Raw genomic sequence first — 19,326 nt, forward strand, 5'->3', positions numbered from 1 at the left:
CCCTGGTGGAGTGGGGTTGTCAAGGAGGCCATGGAACTTAGAAAGAGATAATGAATTTGAAGTGCCACTTATGAAACTTGTTTTTTCTATTTCTGTAATCATTTTCCTTATTTGTAAGAAGTCTGTTCTCCTAAAGAAAAGTTATTATTCAAAATATTTTGATCAACCAAATATAAAAATTTAAAAAATATTTTCATCTGTACCAAGCTAAAGGGTCGTTTAGTAGTTAATTAGAAAGATATATGTATTAAATCAAACACAAGTAATATTATGTGTAGATGGAATGACTAATACGTAAATAATCAAATCCTATGTAACTAATTTAAGTATAAAATAATATATAAATTTCTCCATGATTAATTTTTATATACATTACTAATGCATGTCATAACTTTAAAATCTAATCAACTATCAAATAACCCTTCATTTGAAAGTAAAAGTTGTGTTTGAATATATGTTGGATGTGTTGTCTCAAAAGGGAACGTCCATCATTGATGTGTAAAAAAACTTTTTGTAAAAATATTATTATTTGCATCTACATTATGTAAATTATTTTGCATGTTTTAATGCAATCAAACAATTTATTACTAAAAAAGTTAACTTACCATCGAAAAAAACACCTCTCTATATATACACCCTATTTTGATCAAACACAAATCTATATAACTTTTTTTCTCTTATCTTTTCTTTGCCTTATCTAAAAAATAAAATATTCTTTTTTCATAACACCTTAAACTAAATTTTATCTAACTATTCTAAATATTAAAAACCGTTCATGTACCAAATAATTTTCAAAGATACATATTAAAATATTACTCCCTCCGTTTAAAAAATAATGACATCCTTTCCTTTTTAGTCTGTTTCAGAAAGAATTATCTCTTTTCTTTTTTGGTAATATTTTAATTTCAGCTTTTCACGTGGCATGTGTAAAACCACAAAATTAAAAGGCAATTTAATATATTTGACATAACTTTAATTTAGGACCACAAAATTTAAAAATCTTCTTTATTTTCTAAAATTTCGTGTCAAGTCAAATCATGTCACTCTTTGTGAAACAAAGGGAATATATATAGTTTTAATAAAATTTCTAATTTCGTCACAAATCACTCAAAAGCACCTGAGCTCTCTTGCATTCTCTCGTTAATTTAACTTCTTTCCTTATTTGATTTGTTTTATTATTTTCCCCTAAAAGTTTTCTCAAGATAATTGAAAATTGAATCGTCACCTGTAGTCATACCTCTTCGCATCTCCTCAAAAATCCCTCCCTTTTTATTTGTAAAATCTTGACCCCATTTGCGCAGCCAAGAAGAAAAAAGATTCAATTTTTGCTACACCCTTTAATCGTTAATGCAGTATTATACTTGAGTTTCTTGCAAAGTTTTCAAGATTTGCCTGCTCCAAGAAAGGTTTAACACCTTTATTATTCTATTATTATCTGCGTTTTAAGTCTTAATTGCTGTTAATTAATGCACTACTTCTTCTTCCATCTTGTTTGCATTACACTCTGTGCATTGAATAAAGTCGAGATCTTTAAGGTTTTCCTCTAATTTATTCATATTTTGTTGCTTCCTTGAAATGGGGTTTTCTTTCTTTGGAAGTTTTGTTGGTAATTTCTGGAAATATTAGGTACATTGTCACTACTTTTTTTTTTTACGAATGGGGGTTAGTTTAATGGGGTGCAAAAACTACAATTGTTGATTTTACTGAATCTGTTGAAGTTTTGAAACTTGGGATTTTATCTTGTGTTGAGAATTTTGTGGTCTAGGTTAGAGAACTGGTAATAGAAGTTCAAATTTTTTTAACTTTTTGTATGTTTGTTACTTCATTAACTTACAAGATTTACTTGTCTTTTTCCTTAGGTAAATATCACATGCTGCACCGTGAATTTAGCTAGGATTTGGGTACTTCTACATTTTGTTGCCAAATGTCACATTTTGTTGGTTTCTTGGGGTAGCTTAAGAAGATGATGTTGCTTTTTGTTGTTCAAGTTAGAAGTCTGATTTGCTGATAAAGGAAAGTTTAATTTGAGTAAATTACATTGAATGTGAGAGTTTGTGAAAAAGTTCAGAATAGAAAAGGCAGATTGGTGTTGAAGATTTTTTGTATTGTGGGGTTCACTAGATTACAAGATTCCAGGAAGGGTTGTGTTTAAGATAGTCGAAAAAATCATATATATACTGGAGGCATTTGTCTGGTCGATCATTGCTGGAAGCAGTTTTAGGTTCAAATAGCATAGTAAAGGTTTTCAAGGATATTTCTTAGAGATATTGTGAACCAAGAAAGAAGTGCTTAGCAAATGGGGCACTATGCAGCAGTCTGGGACCATACAGCAGCAACTGAATTAACAAAAGATTGGAATGGGATTGAACAGGTTGTGCTTCGGAACCCTCAGGGTGCCTCTGCACGGGTTAGATTCTGTAAACTCTTTGTTACTTTAATTAGATCTAATGACTTGATGATTCTAAATGCATCTGTTAGATCATTAATGAAGGAAATCATCTTTGAAATCTTCTATCAATTACATAGTCGTTAATGTCATTACTCATTTGACCTGTTGTAATTGGAATGGGATCTCCGAATAGCAGACCTTTATTTCCCCAATGCTCTATGGTTATTGTCAGATTCCTTTATTTCAGGTTAGCTTGCAAGGAGGACAAGTTACGTCTTGGCGGAATGAACGAGGGGAAGAGCTCCTATTCAATAGCAGTAAGGTGAGGTTTTCCATTTTACTGGCAGTTAATTCTTATGAGTAAAGCTTGTATTTTGGCTAGTGATGGAGATCTATAGCTGTTAGGATTGGCGCTTTTTCTTTATAAGTTCTATTTTTTTTATTTTATAAACTTTCCTTTAAGTTCTATATCACTTGTCTTTGGTGTAAAGGTTGGAACTATATGTTGCTCCAATGTTGTAGGCAAGAGTCAGCAAAATGTGCAAAGTTGATTCATTGAGGGTGTTTAGTCCTACAATTTCAATTTGGTGTTTGATGTAGACAGGACACTTATTAAATCATCTTTTACTTGCAAATTGCAATGCCATGTGCTTAGAGGAAAGCTGTATTTGTAATTGATCAAGTGTGAAAGCTGTTTCTGTTTCATATTCTAATTTTGCTCTTATGTTTTAGAGCATCTTCAAGTCTCCAAAAGCTACACGAGGAGGAATCTCTGCTTGCTTTCCACAGGTACGTTTGAATGTGCAATTCTATCTATCTTCTTGAATTTCTTCCAGTGAGTACTCTCCAGCATTTTGTTTGATTATCTTAATTATGCTGCAGTATGGAAATGGTGGTTCACTTGAGCAACTTGGATTCGCAAGAAACAGAATCTGGACCATTGAGGATGACCCTCCATCTTTATTCACATATGACCCACAAGGAAAATCTTTCATTGACTTGCTGCTCAAACCTTCAGAAGATGATCTGAGGTTCTGGCCCCACGGGTATGGTCATCATGTGTAGCAAACTTTAGGTGGTTCCAGTATGGAGCTTTAGATATTGAATCAAAAGCTATTTGTCGTCCATATCAAAATCTGCGATTGTTTTAAGTTGAATGCATATAGTCTTTATATCTCAAAATCCTCTTTGCTTTTGAAAATGACTTCATGAGAACATTTTCTCAAAAAAAATAAAAATGACTTCATGAGAACATGATCATAAAATCAGCACCTATATAAATATCAAAGATTAGAAAGAATTGGAAGAGCAGACTTAAATTAGCTAACTTGGAAGTTGGATGCTTTCGATTTCATTAAATTGGAAGCTTTCAAGATTATTTTCTGCTGAGATATAGTACCTAATTTATTTTGACCATGATGTCAAAACTAATTCATGGATAGATAGGAAAGTGAAGTACTTCCATTTCTCAACTTCTGACTGTATTTCATGTCAAAAATCAGTTTTATGCTTGGTTTCTTACAGTTATAGCTTTTGAAGTTACTGATGAGTCTCTTCATTAATACTTTCTAGTTTTGAGTTTCGCCTCCGGGTTACGCTGGCATCAGATGGAAGCTTGTCCTTGATATCTCGTATCAGAAACATTAATGGCAAACAATTCAGCTTCTCATTTGCTTATCATACATACTTCTCTGTTTCCGACATAAGGTATGTTATTCCTTTTTTATTCTTTTGTAACTGGGCTGCGATGTCATACCTTCATACCTTTTTGCCCCTATGTCCTGTCTTAAGGTTTCCGCAAGCTACATTATTAAAGTATGCTTTCCTTCATCGTCTGCGTCTTTAGTTGAAAGCTATTTCTTTTATGATTTTTTCTCACACTTCTTGAACAATTTCTTTTTCATTCAATTGCCCCTCTCCTATAAGAGAAGAGCTTCCTATTCATTATTTTGTACTTCCTGTTTATCAACATTTCTACTGATGTTGGAAGCATTTATGAGTTTATCCCCTCCCCAGCATCTTTATACTTTTTTTCAGCGAAAATTTTGTAGCAGTTCAAATTTCAGAGAAGAAGACAGCAATTTTGTTTTATATCATTCATTATATTATGTGTTCACAATAATTTAATGACTTATGTTCTTCCCAATATCTTAGACTATTACATGAAATCTTATCCACAGTGAAATAAGGATCGAAGGTTTAGAAACACTGGACTATCTGGACAACCTATGCCAGAAAGAACGCTTTACTGAACAAGGAGATGCCATTACTTTTGAATCTGAGGTACATATTTCAATACAAGCTACATTATCTCAAAACTTTGTGGTTATTGATGAAAGATGAAATATCATTATTCATGGTGGCATAAGATATCTTCAAGAGTAACTCTATATAAGACCCTATGACAATCGTGAACCCTTTATAATGAGATACGTAATTCGTCTGTAATTCTTGAACCCTTTATATGTATAATTATAATGACCCTTTAAAATAGTTTACTTCATGTGTAAATGAGATACATAATTCGTCTTTTACCTTTATAACTTGAAGTCTTTTATGTATAATTAATAGTTACTCACTTGGAATTCCTAAAACAATTTATAAGTTTACTTATAACCAATTATTCATGTGTTGAAAATAACAAAGATATAGATATCCTTGTAATTTTTGGTAAGAATATTATTGTTTTGTTTCTACAACAGTTAAACTGAACAATTTGATTTGATATTAAGGTTTGCTGAATCTTTTTAGCATTAGCTCCAGCTTTCATGTCCCAAGTGGCATAACATAGGGAAGGTGACTAATGTATTGAATTTGTGGGATAGTCTTGTGCTTCTGGTTGAACCCATTATTTCTGAACATAAAACTAACGGAGGGACATAACTTGTAAGTTTTGGGATAGTTTAGGATGCCTTTTGCTTATTGTGATGGGGCAAGGATATAGCTTAAGCGTTAGGTATAATTGAGGGATGTTTATGGCCATTTACTCCATTAGTGTATTATAGCTCTAAAGCTAATTGTCTAGACATTGTCCTTGCAGTCTCTCCTTAGTCCTTAATCTACTTGGAGCGAACAGATTAAGAGGACAAAAGTATGCAAGCAAAGTGGGATTTCTTTCATGCTTTTCTAAATTAGATGTAAAAAAATAAAAAAACAAGAAATTCAAGTAATTATCAACAATTATAGCTAGATCAAAATGTCAAAAGGTTAGTAGAACTATATATTTACATGCATCCAAGGGTTGTGGCCTAGTGGTTAATGAAGTGGATTGGACACCATGAGGTCTCAGGTTCGATTCGCAGCCGAGATAAAACAAAGAAAAGAATATACCAAGGGTTGACAAAGCTTAATCCATATCTCACTATTTGAAGCTCCTTCAAATATCAAAGATAGTAACTTCAATCGGTTAGACATCCTTCGGAATTTGAAGGAACTTCAATTAGTTAGACATGGATTGAGATTTGTCAATCTTTCGGATATTCTTTTCTTTATCAAGAATTGTTCCCAAATAGACAGTCTTGATGAAAGGAAATTAATTCTGACATTTTAAACCTTTTGCTCTAGCTATATTTGTTGATAATCACTTCAATTTTTTGTTTACATTTAATTTAATACGCATGAAAGAGAATCCACTTTGCATGCTACCTCAGTCCTCTTAATCGTTTTGCTCCTTTTCACCCATTTGAAGCTATGTTGCTTGGACTCTTCAAAAATGTCGACGGGTGCATGTCGGATCCTCCGAAAATAGTGTATTTTTGAAGGATCCGACACGGATGCAACAACATTTTTGGAGAGTCCTAGCAACTTAGATTTGAAGAAATGACACTTAACATCTTATGTTGTTTCTGAATTTTACTTGGAAGAAGTCGAAATATTTAGCATCTGATGGCATTATTTCTACCTTCATAAATTGATTGGTCTTTCAACTGTAAGGTGTTCCTGTTATTCTAGGATTGAGAAGTATTCATGTTTCTTGCAGATGGACCGTGTCTACCTTAGTTCTCCAAATCGCATCGCTGTTCTTGATCATGAAAGGAAACGAACATATCTGATAAGGAAGGAAGGATTGCCAGATACTGGTGAGTATCTTCAATTTAACATGGAGGGAGATAATGTCCTCATTTGGAAGTATCCACTAACGTTTGTTGTACCTCAAGGCTAAATTTTTACCAGGATTTACTTCAGTATCTCTAGTCACGTATTCTTCTCTTAAAAGACCTGATAATATTTGTAATCTCGAGAGAGGTACCTCCTCCATTGGCAAGGAATGTAGCATCAATACAAGGAATTGGGATATTGACAATTTATTTTGTAGTATGACAGAAACTTTTGGTGCATTATAGCATGATGATAGTAGTTGCCAAAGAAGCATGAAAGATCCTACCAACTTTAGTTTGTATAGCTAAAACTTTTTTGGTATCTGTCTTTTTCCAGTGGTGTGGAATCCATGGGAGAAGAAAGCCAAATCAATGGTGGATTTTGGCGACGATGAGTATAAGCAGATGCTTTGTGTTGATGGAGCAGCAATAGAGAAACCCATCACCTTGAAGCCAGGAGAGGAATGGACCGGTCGTGTAGAGCTTGTGGCTGTGCCATCGAGTTTTTGTGATCTTTGATCCTTCAAAGTCCCGGCAGAAACATTTTAGTAATGCTCAGTAGCTTACAGCTTAATGAGGGACTGTAAACTCTACGCTAGGTTTATTTGCTTGTTAATGATGTTATGAAGTGTTATACAGTTGAGCCACCAAAGCCTATCGTTTTTTTAGAATGACTTCTAATTTCCTTTCCAGCCTGGGTTGAAATTAGAAGTCTGCCATACCATAAACTTCTTCAATACATTTCCAATAACTTGCACATTAATCATCAATTTCAAGAGGATCCATAAATACACATCCTACAAGCACTGCGACATAGCAGAAAAAGACAATAGGCAAAGCAAAGAAACACTAGGAGAAATCTTTTCTCCACAAGCTCTGGCTGAATAGTAATCTAATACATTTCGATCAACCATTGTTTTAAACAATTGCAGCAGCAAATCCAGGACTCCTTTTTTTCCCTTCAGGAATTGCAGCAATCTGGAAACAAGCAGAATAAACCATGGGTCAACGAATCTGCATAGATAAGTACCTACAGCTTTAAAACAATTATAGGAAATGGTAAGACTGATTTTTTGAGTGATACCATGCAGAAAAGGTAGAGAAATTAGATAACGTTGTGATTTAAGTATAAATTGCACTTTCTTAATTGGCACAGATTGTAGTCCTAGTGGCAATTGGCTGTTTTCAATATAAGTACACTACCTCCCCCCCCCCCCCCCAAAAAAAATTTTTTCCTTCTCTTACTATGAAGGATTCGAATTCTGTGAGGAAACTCATTTTTTTCCATCTAATTCCTTTTTTCCTTTTCTGTCCCTTATTATATATATATATATATTCGCAGTTCAGTTCAATCTATGAAGTATCAATGTTTATGATGGAGATGCCGACTTGGATTTGCAATTCATTTTAGGTTACTTTTCGCTTTTCTCCAGGTTCTTTACGCTTTATGAACCATCTCTAACAAATGTGTGGTTCTTTTTTATTTAGCAATGTTTGTTCCCACTTTTTTGTTTTTCTTGAATTTGTGGTACAAATGATTTTTCATATGTTCAATCCTAGCTAGATTTGATTGTTTTATGTCTTATGGATTGTTTGTTCTTCAATTTTATATGAATATATTCTTGATCCAATTAAGTTTGATTTAAGCGAAGCATACCAAGGATTGAAAAAAAGAACCCCCCCCCCCCCCCCCCCCCACAGAAAAATTTGAGACACCATTTTACTATGTCAAACCTAAAAATTACCAATTTATGCTAGAAGATGACAAGACCTTTTGTTTTCTTAAAAAACAAGATTCTGCCATATATTATCCATAGAACTAATTCAATGAACTCATTAGAGTACAGACTAGCCTATACGTTGCACTGATTGCAATATATTTTCCCTCAGCGAACATCAATTATTTGTCAGCACAAAAAGTTATCATGGTACTTGACCGAATATATTTTTTGATTCCAAAAGCCACCCTTAACCCCCACCCCCCACCCGCTGGAAAAGGAGATAAAGAATGCTTCAAGAATAATATGGAAGAAACAACCAGATTGTCATGCTTCTCATTTTCCTCGAGGAAAACATTAGCAATCTTGACCAAAAAAGTTCACCAGCATTAGATAATCATTAAGAGTAGCATCTTACCAAAAACTCAATAAAAGTTCGTCAGCCTGTTAAGAGCCATACCCTTGGCGAATCACCAATGTCTGAGCATTTTCTAACAATATCTGCAAAAAGAGCAACAGGAGATGCTGATAGTAGAAAGTTTTACAGAAACAATTATACGAAGTAGGTAAGAAGGCAACGAGTTGTCAGTCTTTACTTCTCGGATGTGGCTTTCCACTGCTTTGCAGCCTTCAACTGCTAATTGCATGACATTTTCAAAAATATCCATTGGTAGTTTAGCATCCATCTGCAGCACAGAAGGTTATTCATCGATTCACCAGGCCAAAAGCCTTATTTCATTCATTACTGACAACAGGAGTTACCAAACCTGCAGAAGGGTCACTTTGTCCAACTTAGGTAAAATTCCTACAGTGACATCAGCTCCTCCAGCACTGTCTTCCAAGTAGTTTAAATCTGTTTAACGGTGTAATGTCAACTTAGATCATTCACATATTAATACTGGAAAATAATGATATTTTTAAAATAAAGAACCGGAAAATCAACTAAATTTTCAGAATTAATTTACCAAGAAGAGGTGTGCTATTCAGGTAACCAGCACTGCACGATGTGACAAGATCACGCATGGGAATCCCGGCGTCAGCTAGTGCCAGTGTGGCAGCATTTATGCATGCTGATCTTGTACCTAAATAATGTACTAAACTTAGTTAGAATGCACTTCTAGGGGGAAAATATAATAGAACTGCAAAATATGGGCTGCATGCAGCGCCAGACAGCTAAATATCTATTCTGATTGATTCTGAAGGAGAAACAACAGAAGAATAGAACACTAAAACAACGTGCTGATTACCTCCATCTGCTTGGAGGACTTGGACATAAATGTCTATCTGAAAAGCAAAATATCAAGAAACTGTAAATGGAGGTCAGACAACATAACGTATTCAAGTTAAAGATATTAAGCGGACCACGAACCTGAGAGCGAGGCATCAGGTGAGTCAATATACAAGCTTCCATTGTCTGGCGAATAACAAGAGATATCTCCGTGGATCTCCTAAGAATTGAAAACAAAGGTATCATCAAAAAGACATCGTGTAACACAGATTGAATGACTTTTCTTAGTTAACTGTCGGTCTCATAGATTGAATAATTTCTCCTTAAAAAATATCATAAATTGAATAATTTTCTTGGTTAATTGTAGGTAATTATAGATGATAAACTAAGAATTGGCATACTAAGATTAGTGATTCGTGAACTGTGTTTACTACATTAGCTTCATTTCAAGATAATTTTTGCATTCTGTGTAAAATTTGTTCAACCGCCTTATGCAGCCTTACCATTAAATAAAAAATTTTGGGCACTACAAGTATTCCTAAGATTCTGTTTCCTTTTCTACTACAGACTACAGTTACTATCCTAGTATCCTAGCAGCATCTTTCTTGGCTGGACAAGTGCTTGAACAGTCCCAAAGTCTTCCATTAGGTTATAGAATATTTTCTTTTTTTAAATAACCAAGAAATCAGCAAGGACTAATGGCTCAAGGTTTAAAATTCGGTGGAAAGCCAGCCTTCTACCCTTCCCACATAAATACTAGGCTTGTGTCTGAGGCAGGGTTTGAACCCATGACGTGCGCCAAATCCACACCTCACTATACCTTACGCCCTTACGAACTACCCACTAAAGCCAAACACCTATAGAATATGTTTTCTTGTCCATCCAATAACCGTTAGTGCTCTGTATGCCTTCCATCTTTTGAACCACTAAATAGCTACAGTTCAGAGCTCGGATAACTGTTCTTTTACCACCACCAGTTCTGTAGAATATTGTCCATTGAATTTTCAAGCACACATGCAGATTTTTTTTTAATTATAATGGAACTGTCAGCAGAGCAAGATGATATCATCGCATGGGTGAAAACTGAAAACACATAAAATAGAAGGGAAAAAAAGGCTGACAAGGTAACATGGAATCACCTATCACCCTTTGTTTTTCTCCGGCGATCGCCAGTGCTGAAATTAGCCATGCTATACTCGCAGCGTACCTAAGAGAGTGGCAAGTAATGATCATATCATCTCACTTTTAAGGTTATACATCTTGCAGTATAAGAATTCGTCATGAAAGGTAGTTTACCAGAGCCTGGTCATTCATCTGTTGGCTCCTGTTCTGAACCTGAATGATGAAACTAACAATTGAGACATTTGAATGAACCTTTATATAGAGAAAAATTAAGACCGATATCCTTATCAGATCACAGTGGTAGTGATTAGATACTTTTTGTAAATGTGCATATACTGGTATCCAATTTGCATACCAGTGTGATACTCTCTTACTTCAAAAAAATAAAAGCATCAAGCGTAAATTTTCCCTCATTTTCCTTGTTGGATGTTCAATGCACTGAGCACCCAAGGACAACAGGCACTAATTTGATCGTCTATAATTGCAACATCCAGTCTCTTTAGGAGCTTTCTTTCGCAAAAACTGGACTGGATGCCATCTTCTACAATTAAGCTTAATGTCATTCTAGGCAGTTTGCTGCAATGATGCATCCATACTACGCACTCAACATGATTAGGATACTTAAATTCAACCTAAACTTCCGCAGACACTATCTATTTTCAGCAGCAACAGAAGTTCCGTTGAGAGCTATAACTTTGAGTCTTTGACATGCTAGCACATACAACAATTGATTTTGGTGCAATGGTTATTACATCCTTTGCACAATTTCTATGTTGAAGACAGTAATTGGCATTTAGACATAAATAATATGCATTTCAAACTTTTAACTCCTGGTGAATCAAGATCCTCTTAAGTCCCCGTGATAAAGTTTACAGCCTAGTAGTGTTTTTTTTTATGACAAGGGAAACCCGTAGCTGCTACACTTTGGGTGCGCACGGGTAAAACCCCCGCCCTATGCAATAACTTGCAAACCACACAAGAGAGGTAACCCGCACTAGGCAAGCCTGGTGCGACGATTATACTTCCTTAGAGTGGAGGGACTATCGGAAACCGCCTCTCTACCCCCACAAAGGTAGGTGTAAGGCCGGCGTACATTCTACCTTCCTCAGACCCCACTTGTGGGACTTCATTGGATATGTTGTTATTGCTTGTATACCGGAGATTTTCCTATTATTAATAAAATTATTTACCTTATCAATAAAATGTACCAAAGCTAACCAAATTTTTCACTTTTGTTCTGTTAGGCATCTCAGATGCTGATCGATTAATTACTTTACTGCATCAAAGGAAAACCTCAATGATGAGGACAGCAGGATATCCAATGAATTATTTAGGAAGGCAACTTCACATGGCAGGGCTGGTAGAGGATCTTGTATATTATGAATTACATGATGCAAGGAATATCAAATATGGCTTCCTTAATGCTTTTAATGGTTCTATCATTCTTTTCCAATTCCTATGTGCTTTTTTATGGTTTCAGCTCCCTTTTTCCTTTCATCAGGCTCACTGTTTGTTTCCTTCTATTTTTCTCTCTTAACCTTTATAGGTTTTTACTATATACTTTACAACATTTCATTTCATTAGCTTATCATTTTCTTATTATTCTCATTTCTTGACTGATGCTAGGCATAAGTTAATAAATTTCATACTAAATGCTATAAATTCAGAACCATGATGAGAGTAAATAAAAATATTAAGATAACAATAAAAGGAGATATGGTGCAACAACATTGAGGGGGAGGGGGATGAGGCAGGCTTGTGATTGGGAGAATGCTTCTCCACGCCAGACCCCACCTTGCCTTGCCATTCTCATGCCTATCAATGAAGAACCAATTGATCAGGTTTCTCAGAGAACTTAGTGCAAAAGACTAAACTATCGAACAGACCATGCTTCCACCGCCCCACATTTCAAAAGTTAGCACGCAACCCATAAAAAATTCTTGTTTTACCAAGCCACATTCCCTCCATCATGGAAGACAATACCACACAAACTGCTATTTCTACATAAACAACTTCCCTCCTTTTATTTTCAGTTCAAAACCATTACTTCACCTTGACATTAATACCAACAAACAACAAATAATTTGATTCATAATCCAAAAAGAGTCAGAATCAACATACTGAGTATTACATGAACTTACCTCCCTAGGACCATAAACTGCAGCAATGACTTTGGTATTACCCATTTCAAAAGAGGCAGAACTGCAAATAATCAGAGTAAACAAACTCAGTTGCAGGTACAAAAAAATTGCAGCCAATCAAAAACATATCCTAACTGTCGAACCTACCCATATTTTGCACCAAACCAATTAATTAAACACAAAAAAGACAAATCAGTAACAAATTGACGTGTAAAATAACTTAATAATGCAAGTAGAAAGAAATCTTAGTAGTTACCCATCTGCTCTCGACACAACCCCTATTTCAGCACGAAGTTGTCTCATCTGAAAGTAAACACGGGCACAGACGAATCAAAGTAATAAGAGAATGAAGATAACGATGAAAAAGGTAGAAATTTAGTGATGAGAGAGAAAGAAACCTCCATTGGACGGCGACCATCTAAACGGAGACCTTCGGGATTAACGTACTCCATTTTTGTTCGGCCGGAGAAGGAAGCTGGAATAGTTGGAGTGTGCCAAAATCCTGAGGTTTTAGAGCAGGGGGGGAGGGTGGGAGAGGAGACGCTAATCAGGGTTTTGGCATTTGGTATTTTGGGATTTTATTTTTATATTTGTATCTTCCTAGCAAAAAAATTACTATAAAAGTTTGTCTCGAATTTGCATATTTTGAATACTACTAGCATATTATTTAACTTTTGAAATATATGAGAAATAATAATTATTTTTTTCAAGGTAAAAAAAAAGGATAAATATGTGTAGCTAAAATAAGGAAAAATTTCAAAACTATTTATTAGGGGTGGGGCATAAATATCAAAAAATTGAACTCAATCAACCTTAATTTATTTTTCGATTCTATTTTTGTAGAACTTTGGTGGTTTTTTTTTAGGTGTATTTTTTTTCTTTGTTCGTGAACATTCAACAATTTAGCTACTTTTTAGTTGTTTGATTGGGCTTTACTTTTATCTTTCAACATCTTCTTGACAAATACTTAAAAGAGAAGACAATATTGTTAGGTGGAAGACGACATGTATTTCGTGAAATTAGTCGAAATATGCAAAAGCTAGTTCACATCATGATCATTAATTTAAAAAAGAAAGCAATGGTTAAAAACTTAAAAGGTCAAAATTGTCAAAAATTCAACTATTTAAAAGGAAAAAAAAGGTAAAAAAGCAATGGTTAAAAACATAAAAGGTCAAAATTGACAAAATTCAACTATTGGGAATGACGAGACCAATTTGAGATGAGTACTATCTAAGAACCCAAGTTGTCAAAACATTACCATCTCTATTTTACTCTCCATTCTCTATATTTGGAGAATAAAATAGAGAATGAGTTCTCTAATCACTCTTTATTTCACTCTCTATTCTTCAATTATAGAGAGTTGAATAGTAGTTCTCCAAATTTGGAGAACTACTATTCACCTCTCTATTTTACTTTTTGATTATTAAAATATTATTTCTACTATATTACTAATTGAGTCTTTATCATTTGTAATTATTTTCTAATGTAATATAACATTTAAAATATATTATTAACAAGTTACTACTTCCGCCCAAATAAATAATTTTTCTATTTTATTTTTAAAAGAAATGGTCACTTTAAATATGTAGTTTAAAGTTATTTTAATATTATTTTTATTATATAAGATTATTAATTAAGTCTCTAATATTTATAATTATTTTCTAAGTAATATAATATCTAAAACATATTATTGATAAGTATACTACTTCCATCCCGAATTAACAATTCTTCTAATTTAATTTTTAATTTTTTTTTGTCATTTTAAATATGTAATTTAGATTATAATTATTTTTCATTATGAATTATGCACAAAATTTACATGATAATTCAAACAATCTACTTTTATGTTATAGTGAATTATTAAACTACACTTTTTAATGTGCATGAAAATATTTGATGCAATAGTTCAAAATGGAATATGGGAAGTAAATTAGTACACGAAATAATTGAATACAAGATAAATTTGTTAATTTAAACAATTTTTAGGTAATTATAAAAAAACAAGGACAAAACCTGTTCATTTTGAACTCCGTAATACATTAATAGAACAATTATGAGAGTAACGTAATAGTCTTGAAAGTTGAGTATTTATGTAAAATTTAAAATAAATTTTACGATAATACAATATTTTATGATGCAATTATATTTCATCAATGGTTTCACTTTTATTTGAATTGTTCATTAATATGTATTATATATAATATTTATTGTAATTTGTGATATTTAGAAATTTAGAATAAAATATAATTTTATATTAAATGAAGAATTTGAAAATAAAATAAAATTATGTATTACATATAGCGTGATTATTTGCAAAAAGAAGAGATGATTTATATTATGAAATAAGAAAATAAGAATGAAATTGAAATAATAATATAATATTGAGAAGAGAGAAACAGATTTCTTTTTAGAGAGTAAAATAGAAAATTGGATTGGAGTTGATTGTCTGAAAAAATAGATAACTCTATATTTGAAGAGTAAAATAGAGGATAGGGTTGGAGATGCCTTAGTTAAAAGAGAAAGGCATTACCATGACTTTATGGAGTATCAGATTAAATCAAACAAACTTGTTATAATTCATCTGCGAGGTAGTATTTTTTATTTTTAATAATATTCTTGATAAGTACCCACGAATTGAATTTAAAAATTGAATTAAATCAAATCAAATTTGATTTGATTTTTTTGAAAAATTGAAGTAGTTTGATTCAATATTTGATGCACACTGTTAAAAAAACGAAAACATAAAAATCACTGTTAAAAAAACGAAAACATAAAAATCAATTTGAAGTTTGAAAGAATCAAACCAACGTCCCCCCCTACTATTTGCTGAATTTGAATTTTTTAAAAGGTTTTAAATATGCAATTCGAGCCCTCCGAATTTTTCATGGAGCTACTAGTTCAACTTCCAAAAATTTATTAATTTATTATATTAAAGCAAAAAAGAATAGTTTTCTTGACCAAAAAGAAAATAATCTAATAATTAATAAAGTTGATTGAAAATTATGAGATTTTATATTTAATTTTTAACGATGCAAAAATACGAGATAATTTTTTCATATTTGTAATTTGTCCAAATTAAGTAGAAGTAAATAGATAAGAAAAAGAACGATCATATCAGTCTATTTTCATATGACACAACATAAATAAAAGACATAAATCTTAAATCTCATAGAAAAAACTCTGATGTGGTGATACTTTATCGCTCATAATGTATATATTAACTCAAACATCTATTTCAAATGCATAATTTGTTCTATCATTGTTATGAAAAAAGTCGCAAAAAATAATTAGGGATGTGGTATGTGTCACTTGTCATTTAGTTAATAATTCACTAACAAAGATTATGATAAAGTATTAAGTATTTTTTAATTCTTAATCAGAGATCTTGAGTCCCTCCATTTTACTCTCCATATATTTGGAGAGTAAAATAGAGAATGGGTTCTCCAACCACCCTCCATTTCACTCTTTATTCTCTATATATAGAGAGGTGAATAGTAGTTCTCCAAATTTGGAGAACCACTATTCACACTCTCTATTTTACTTTTTCATTATTTTATTATTATTTCTATTATTTTGTAATTAATATATTGTTTTTCATATAAGTCTATGAATTAAATCTCTAATATTCGTAATTCTTTTTAAATGTAATATAATATTTTAAAAAATAGATATATTATTTAATATATACTACTTTCATTCCGAATTAATAATATTTCAATTTTTTAATTTTTTTTGTGTATTTAATATAATTTGATATTATTATTAATTTTCACTATAAAGAAGGCACAATTTTAAATGGTCTACAATTGTTCAAACTATTCGTAATCCTTGTTCTCAAAAGAAGAAATATTTCGCTGTGGTGAAGTAATAATCCTAACCTTTAGAAAAATCACTTTTTGAAATGCTCTAAGTATAAAACATTTTGAAAAATACTTAGAAAGAGTCGCCACTTAATTTTTTAAAGAAATTAAGAAAACTTATAATTTTCAAAGATTTAAACAGAAAAAATCATTTGAAAATACCAAAGAGGGTTCGGGGTTCAATTTACACTTCGAGAAGGGTTTAAGCATTCGAAGTGTCCGCTAACATGCGGTTAACCTGCGACTTGACTAAAATATATTTGACTATTTTTAGAAAAATAATTTAACATAAAAAAATAATAACTTATAATATATTTAATTAAGAAAATAATTAAATAAATGATGCACTTTACTTCTTTTTTATTTTTTATTTTTTAGAGGAAGGGATCCAAAATAGAACATTTGACTCAAAATATAAATTATTAGAATTTTAATAAAACTAGATTAATTAGAATTTATTTAATTCATTTTAAAATAACTTAAACCAATTTAATATATTAAAGCATGAAAATCATTTCGAATTAATTGTAGAATACAAGTTTTAACTAACATTTTTTGAGAAAATGACTAAGCAAGTATTTATAATAATAATTTACCTTATTAGATTAACTTTGAGAAAATAGTTAAACAAAGAGCAATTTTTATTTTTTAAGAAAATGGGACCTTAATTGAAATATTTGAATTAGAGACAAGTAATTAGAATTTTAACGAAACAAAATGAGTTGGTTTTATTTGAGTCATTTTGGTTTATGATAAACTATTTTAAACTAATAAAAGAAAAAGAAAGTTTTGACTAAAGATTATAAATGACAATACAAAAATTGATAAAATGAGATTTGTTAGAACAAAACAACACAGAGAAATAGCTCGTCTTTTGGGGGGATCCAACTAAGTTGATTTACGATTATAAAGTTAGAGTTAAACAATAAACAATAAATAATCACAATTAAATAATTAGCGAGTAAGGGAGAAATTTTGAATTTGGGCCCCCTTTTGGGCCAATTTCGTTGCTGTTTTTGGAGTTTAACACAATTCCCGTTTTTGGTATACAGCTGATGTATATCAGTGTATATCGGCATGCATATCAACCCTTTTCATGTATTTCTTGCTTCCAAACACCTGTATTTAATCTCGGCTCTGTATTTTGCATTTTTTGACCTGTATATAAGTGTATATAGTTGTATACATCTTGTATACAACCCCTTTTTTTACTTTTCGAGACCTGTTTCAGCTTCTTTCATAACATAGATTTCCCTGAATTCCATATGCTTCCAATGATGAGGTTGACTCGATAAGAGGGAGTTTTAGGCCTCCAAGACCCGTTTGAAATGCGAGGTGTAGACATGAGTACATAGGACTCACTCGGACATACACAAAACGAACAAATAAACACAAATTAGCAAATGGAATAAGAAGATTAATTGACGTAATATTTTTTAAACTAAAGGAAACTTTGGCATTTTCTTTGCAAATTCAATTGCAGTTAACCTTACACACCAAGAATTGGAAGAGACCACATGTAAGCATTATTAATTTCTAACCACATTGCATTATCATCTAGGAAAATCAATCACAGCGCATGGTATTATTCCAAAATACATTGAACACTTCTAAATCTTTGAGCTTATTTGAAGATTATATACTAGCTATATGATGACCAAATGGAAGAAGCTGAAACTTAGCAAATCAAGCATGATTGATTCGGCTACATCCAAACATCAAACTATGCTAACTAAGAAAGACATAACACAACCAAATATGCTTAAGTTAACAAGAAAATGTAAAACAAATGCACTTAGTTTAAAATCAACCCATTTAACAAGATAACATTTTCCAAATGCTAAAAAATAACCAAACTTCCTGGGATCAACCACACGTGTTCAAAAATGGATAAAAATAATCCACTAAGCAGATTAAATTATGGAATATGAAATTATTAAGAACTGCTCCTAAAAATAAAGAACATGGGAAACTAGACTAGGAAATCAAGCCATTAAAATCAATAACATCGTCAAAGATCATATGATATGTATTAAAGGAAAAAAAGAACTAACAATTTATTCTCAAACTAAGTCATATAAGGAAAATAGTAACAATTTATTTATGCTTCAGCAAACAATAAACAAGATTCAAACAAGAATGTAGACAATTCAGAAATATTGAATAACAAATGATCAACTACAACATGGAATAAAAATCTCCAGATTTGATTAATGAGTAACACCAAAATGGACCAAACTACACTTAGAAAGCAAAGGAACAATCAGATTCTCGGCCACATTTTCGAAAGCAAAACATTTCCAATATGAAAGGCAAGATACATAATTAGGAATAGATTAACTATGAGCAAATGATCCAAGTTAAAATAAGACTAAGGTGAATTGCAAACATGATATCACGAGTTGAAGACGCAAAAATGACATGAACAGTATTCGAGTTAAGCAAGAGCATGGATAAATACTACGGGATTAGACTAGCAATGGTGGTAATCTATAATGATGAATCAGACATCAGAGAAGAAAACCAAAACATCGGGTAAACAATGAAGAGCCGTGACTATATAGCTTAATACATTCAAAGTCAAAACTAAATGAACCACAAAAGAACTTCACTGATATTTACTTCATGCTCACAGTCCCAAGAACTCACAGGAGAAACGAAACTGAAAGCAAAAGACTAAAACGGAGAAACCAACTAATCCTAATAACTTAAACCAACTAATCCTCATAACTTGATTCCGCTAAATATCAAACAATAACACATACTACATA

The 19,326-nt window shown here is 32.2% G+C and overlaps 2 protein-coding genes across 3 annotated transcripts; one reads left to right on the top strand and one right to left on the bottom strand.

The window, feature by feature from the left end:
* Positions 1 to 1,080: 1,080 nt before the first annotated feature.
* LOC102597354 (putative glucose-6-phosphate 1-epimerase) lies at positions 1,081 to 7,465 on the top strand. The gene is made up of 9 exons (XM_006339607.2): positions 1,081 to 1,406; positions 1,860 to 2,407; positions 2,637 to 2,711; positions 3,122 to 3,178; positions 3,272 to 3,435; positions 3,962 to 4,096; positions 4,570 to 4,672; positions 6,369 to 6,468; positions 6,824 to 7,465. The coding sequence occupies exons 2-9, from the start codon at positions 2,297 to 2,299 to the stop codon at positions 7,003 to 7,005; spliced, it is 927 nt and encodes a 308-aa protein (XP_006339669.1). The 5' UTR covers positions 1,081 to 1,406; positions 1,860 to 2,296; the 3' UTR covers positions 7,006 to 7,465.
* Positions 7,203 to 13,245, bottom strand: LOC102597680 (exosome complex component RRP41). Of its 2 annotated transcripts, none has more exons than XM_006339608.2 (12): positions 13,094 to 13,244; positions 12,952 to 12,998; positions 12,696 to 12,756; positions 10,729 to 10,767; positions 10,572 to 10,639; positions 9,574 to 9,652; positions 9,452 to 9,488; positions 9,170 to 9,286; positions 8,972 to 9,057; positions 8,801 to 8,890; positions 8,623 to 8,705; positions 7,203 to 7,464 (listed from the first exon to the last, which is right to left on the bottom strand). In XM_006339608.2, exons 1-11 carry the CDS (start codon positions 13,145 to 13,147, stop codon positions 8,652 to 8,654), a joined length of 732 nt encoding a protein of 243 aa, XP_006339670.1. In that variant the 5' UTR covers positions 13,148 to 13,244; the 3' UTR covers positions 7,203 to 7,464; positions 8,623 to 8,651. The 2 variants fall into 2 exon arrangements, with proteins under 2 accessions (XP_006339670.1, XP_006339671.1); XM_006339609.2 differs by having other exon boundaries at positions 7,206 to 7,522; positions 13,094 to 13,245.
* Positions 13,246 to 19,326: the final 6,081 nt, after the last annotated feature.

Source organism: Solanum tuberosum, unplaced genomic scaffold, assembly GCF_000226075.1.
Source record: "Solanum tuberosum cultivar DM 1-3 516 R44 unplaced genomic scaffold, SolTub_3.0 scf00010, whole genome shotgun sequence".
Classification (NCBI taxonomy): Eukaryota; Viridiplantae; Streptophyta; class Magnoliopsida; order Solanales; family Solanaceae; genus Solanum; species Solanum tuberosum.

Bases quoted from the DNA above. Each gene is read 5' to 3' on its own strand.
- LOC102597680 (XM_006339608.2), bottom strand. From the start codon at position 13,147: ATGGAGTACGTTAATCCCGAAGGTCTCCGTTTAGATGGTCGCCGTCCA. The intron at 9,489-9,573 runs GTTCGTGGTCCG...TTTGCTTTTCAG, and splicing joins ACCTGATGCCTCGCTCTCAG to ATAGACATTTATGTCCAAGT. The intron at 9,287-9,451 runs GTAATCAGCACG...TACATTATTTAG, and splicing joins AGTCCTCCAAGCAGATGGAG to GTACAAGATCAGCATGCATA.
- LOC102597354 (XM_006339607.2), top strand. From the start codon at position 2,297: ATGGGGCACTATGCAGCAGTCTGGGACCATACAGCAGCAACTGAATTA. The intron at 3,436-3,961 runs GTATGGTCATCA...AATACTTTCTAG, and splicing joins CTGAGGTTCTGGCCCCACGG to TTTTGAGTTTCGCCTCCGGG. The intron at 6,469-6,823 runs GTGAGTATCTTC...GTCTTTTTCCAG, and splicing joins GGAAGGATTGCCAGATACTG to TGGTGTGGAATCCATGGGAG.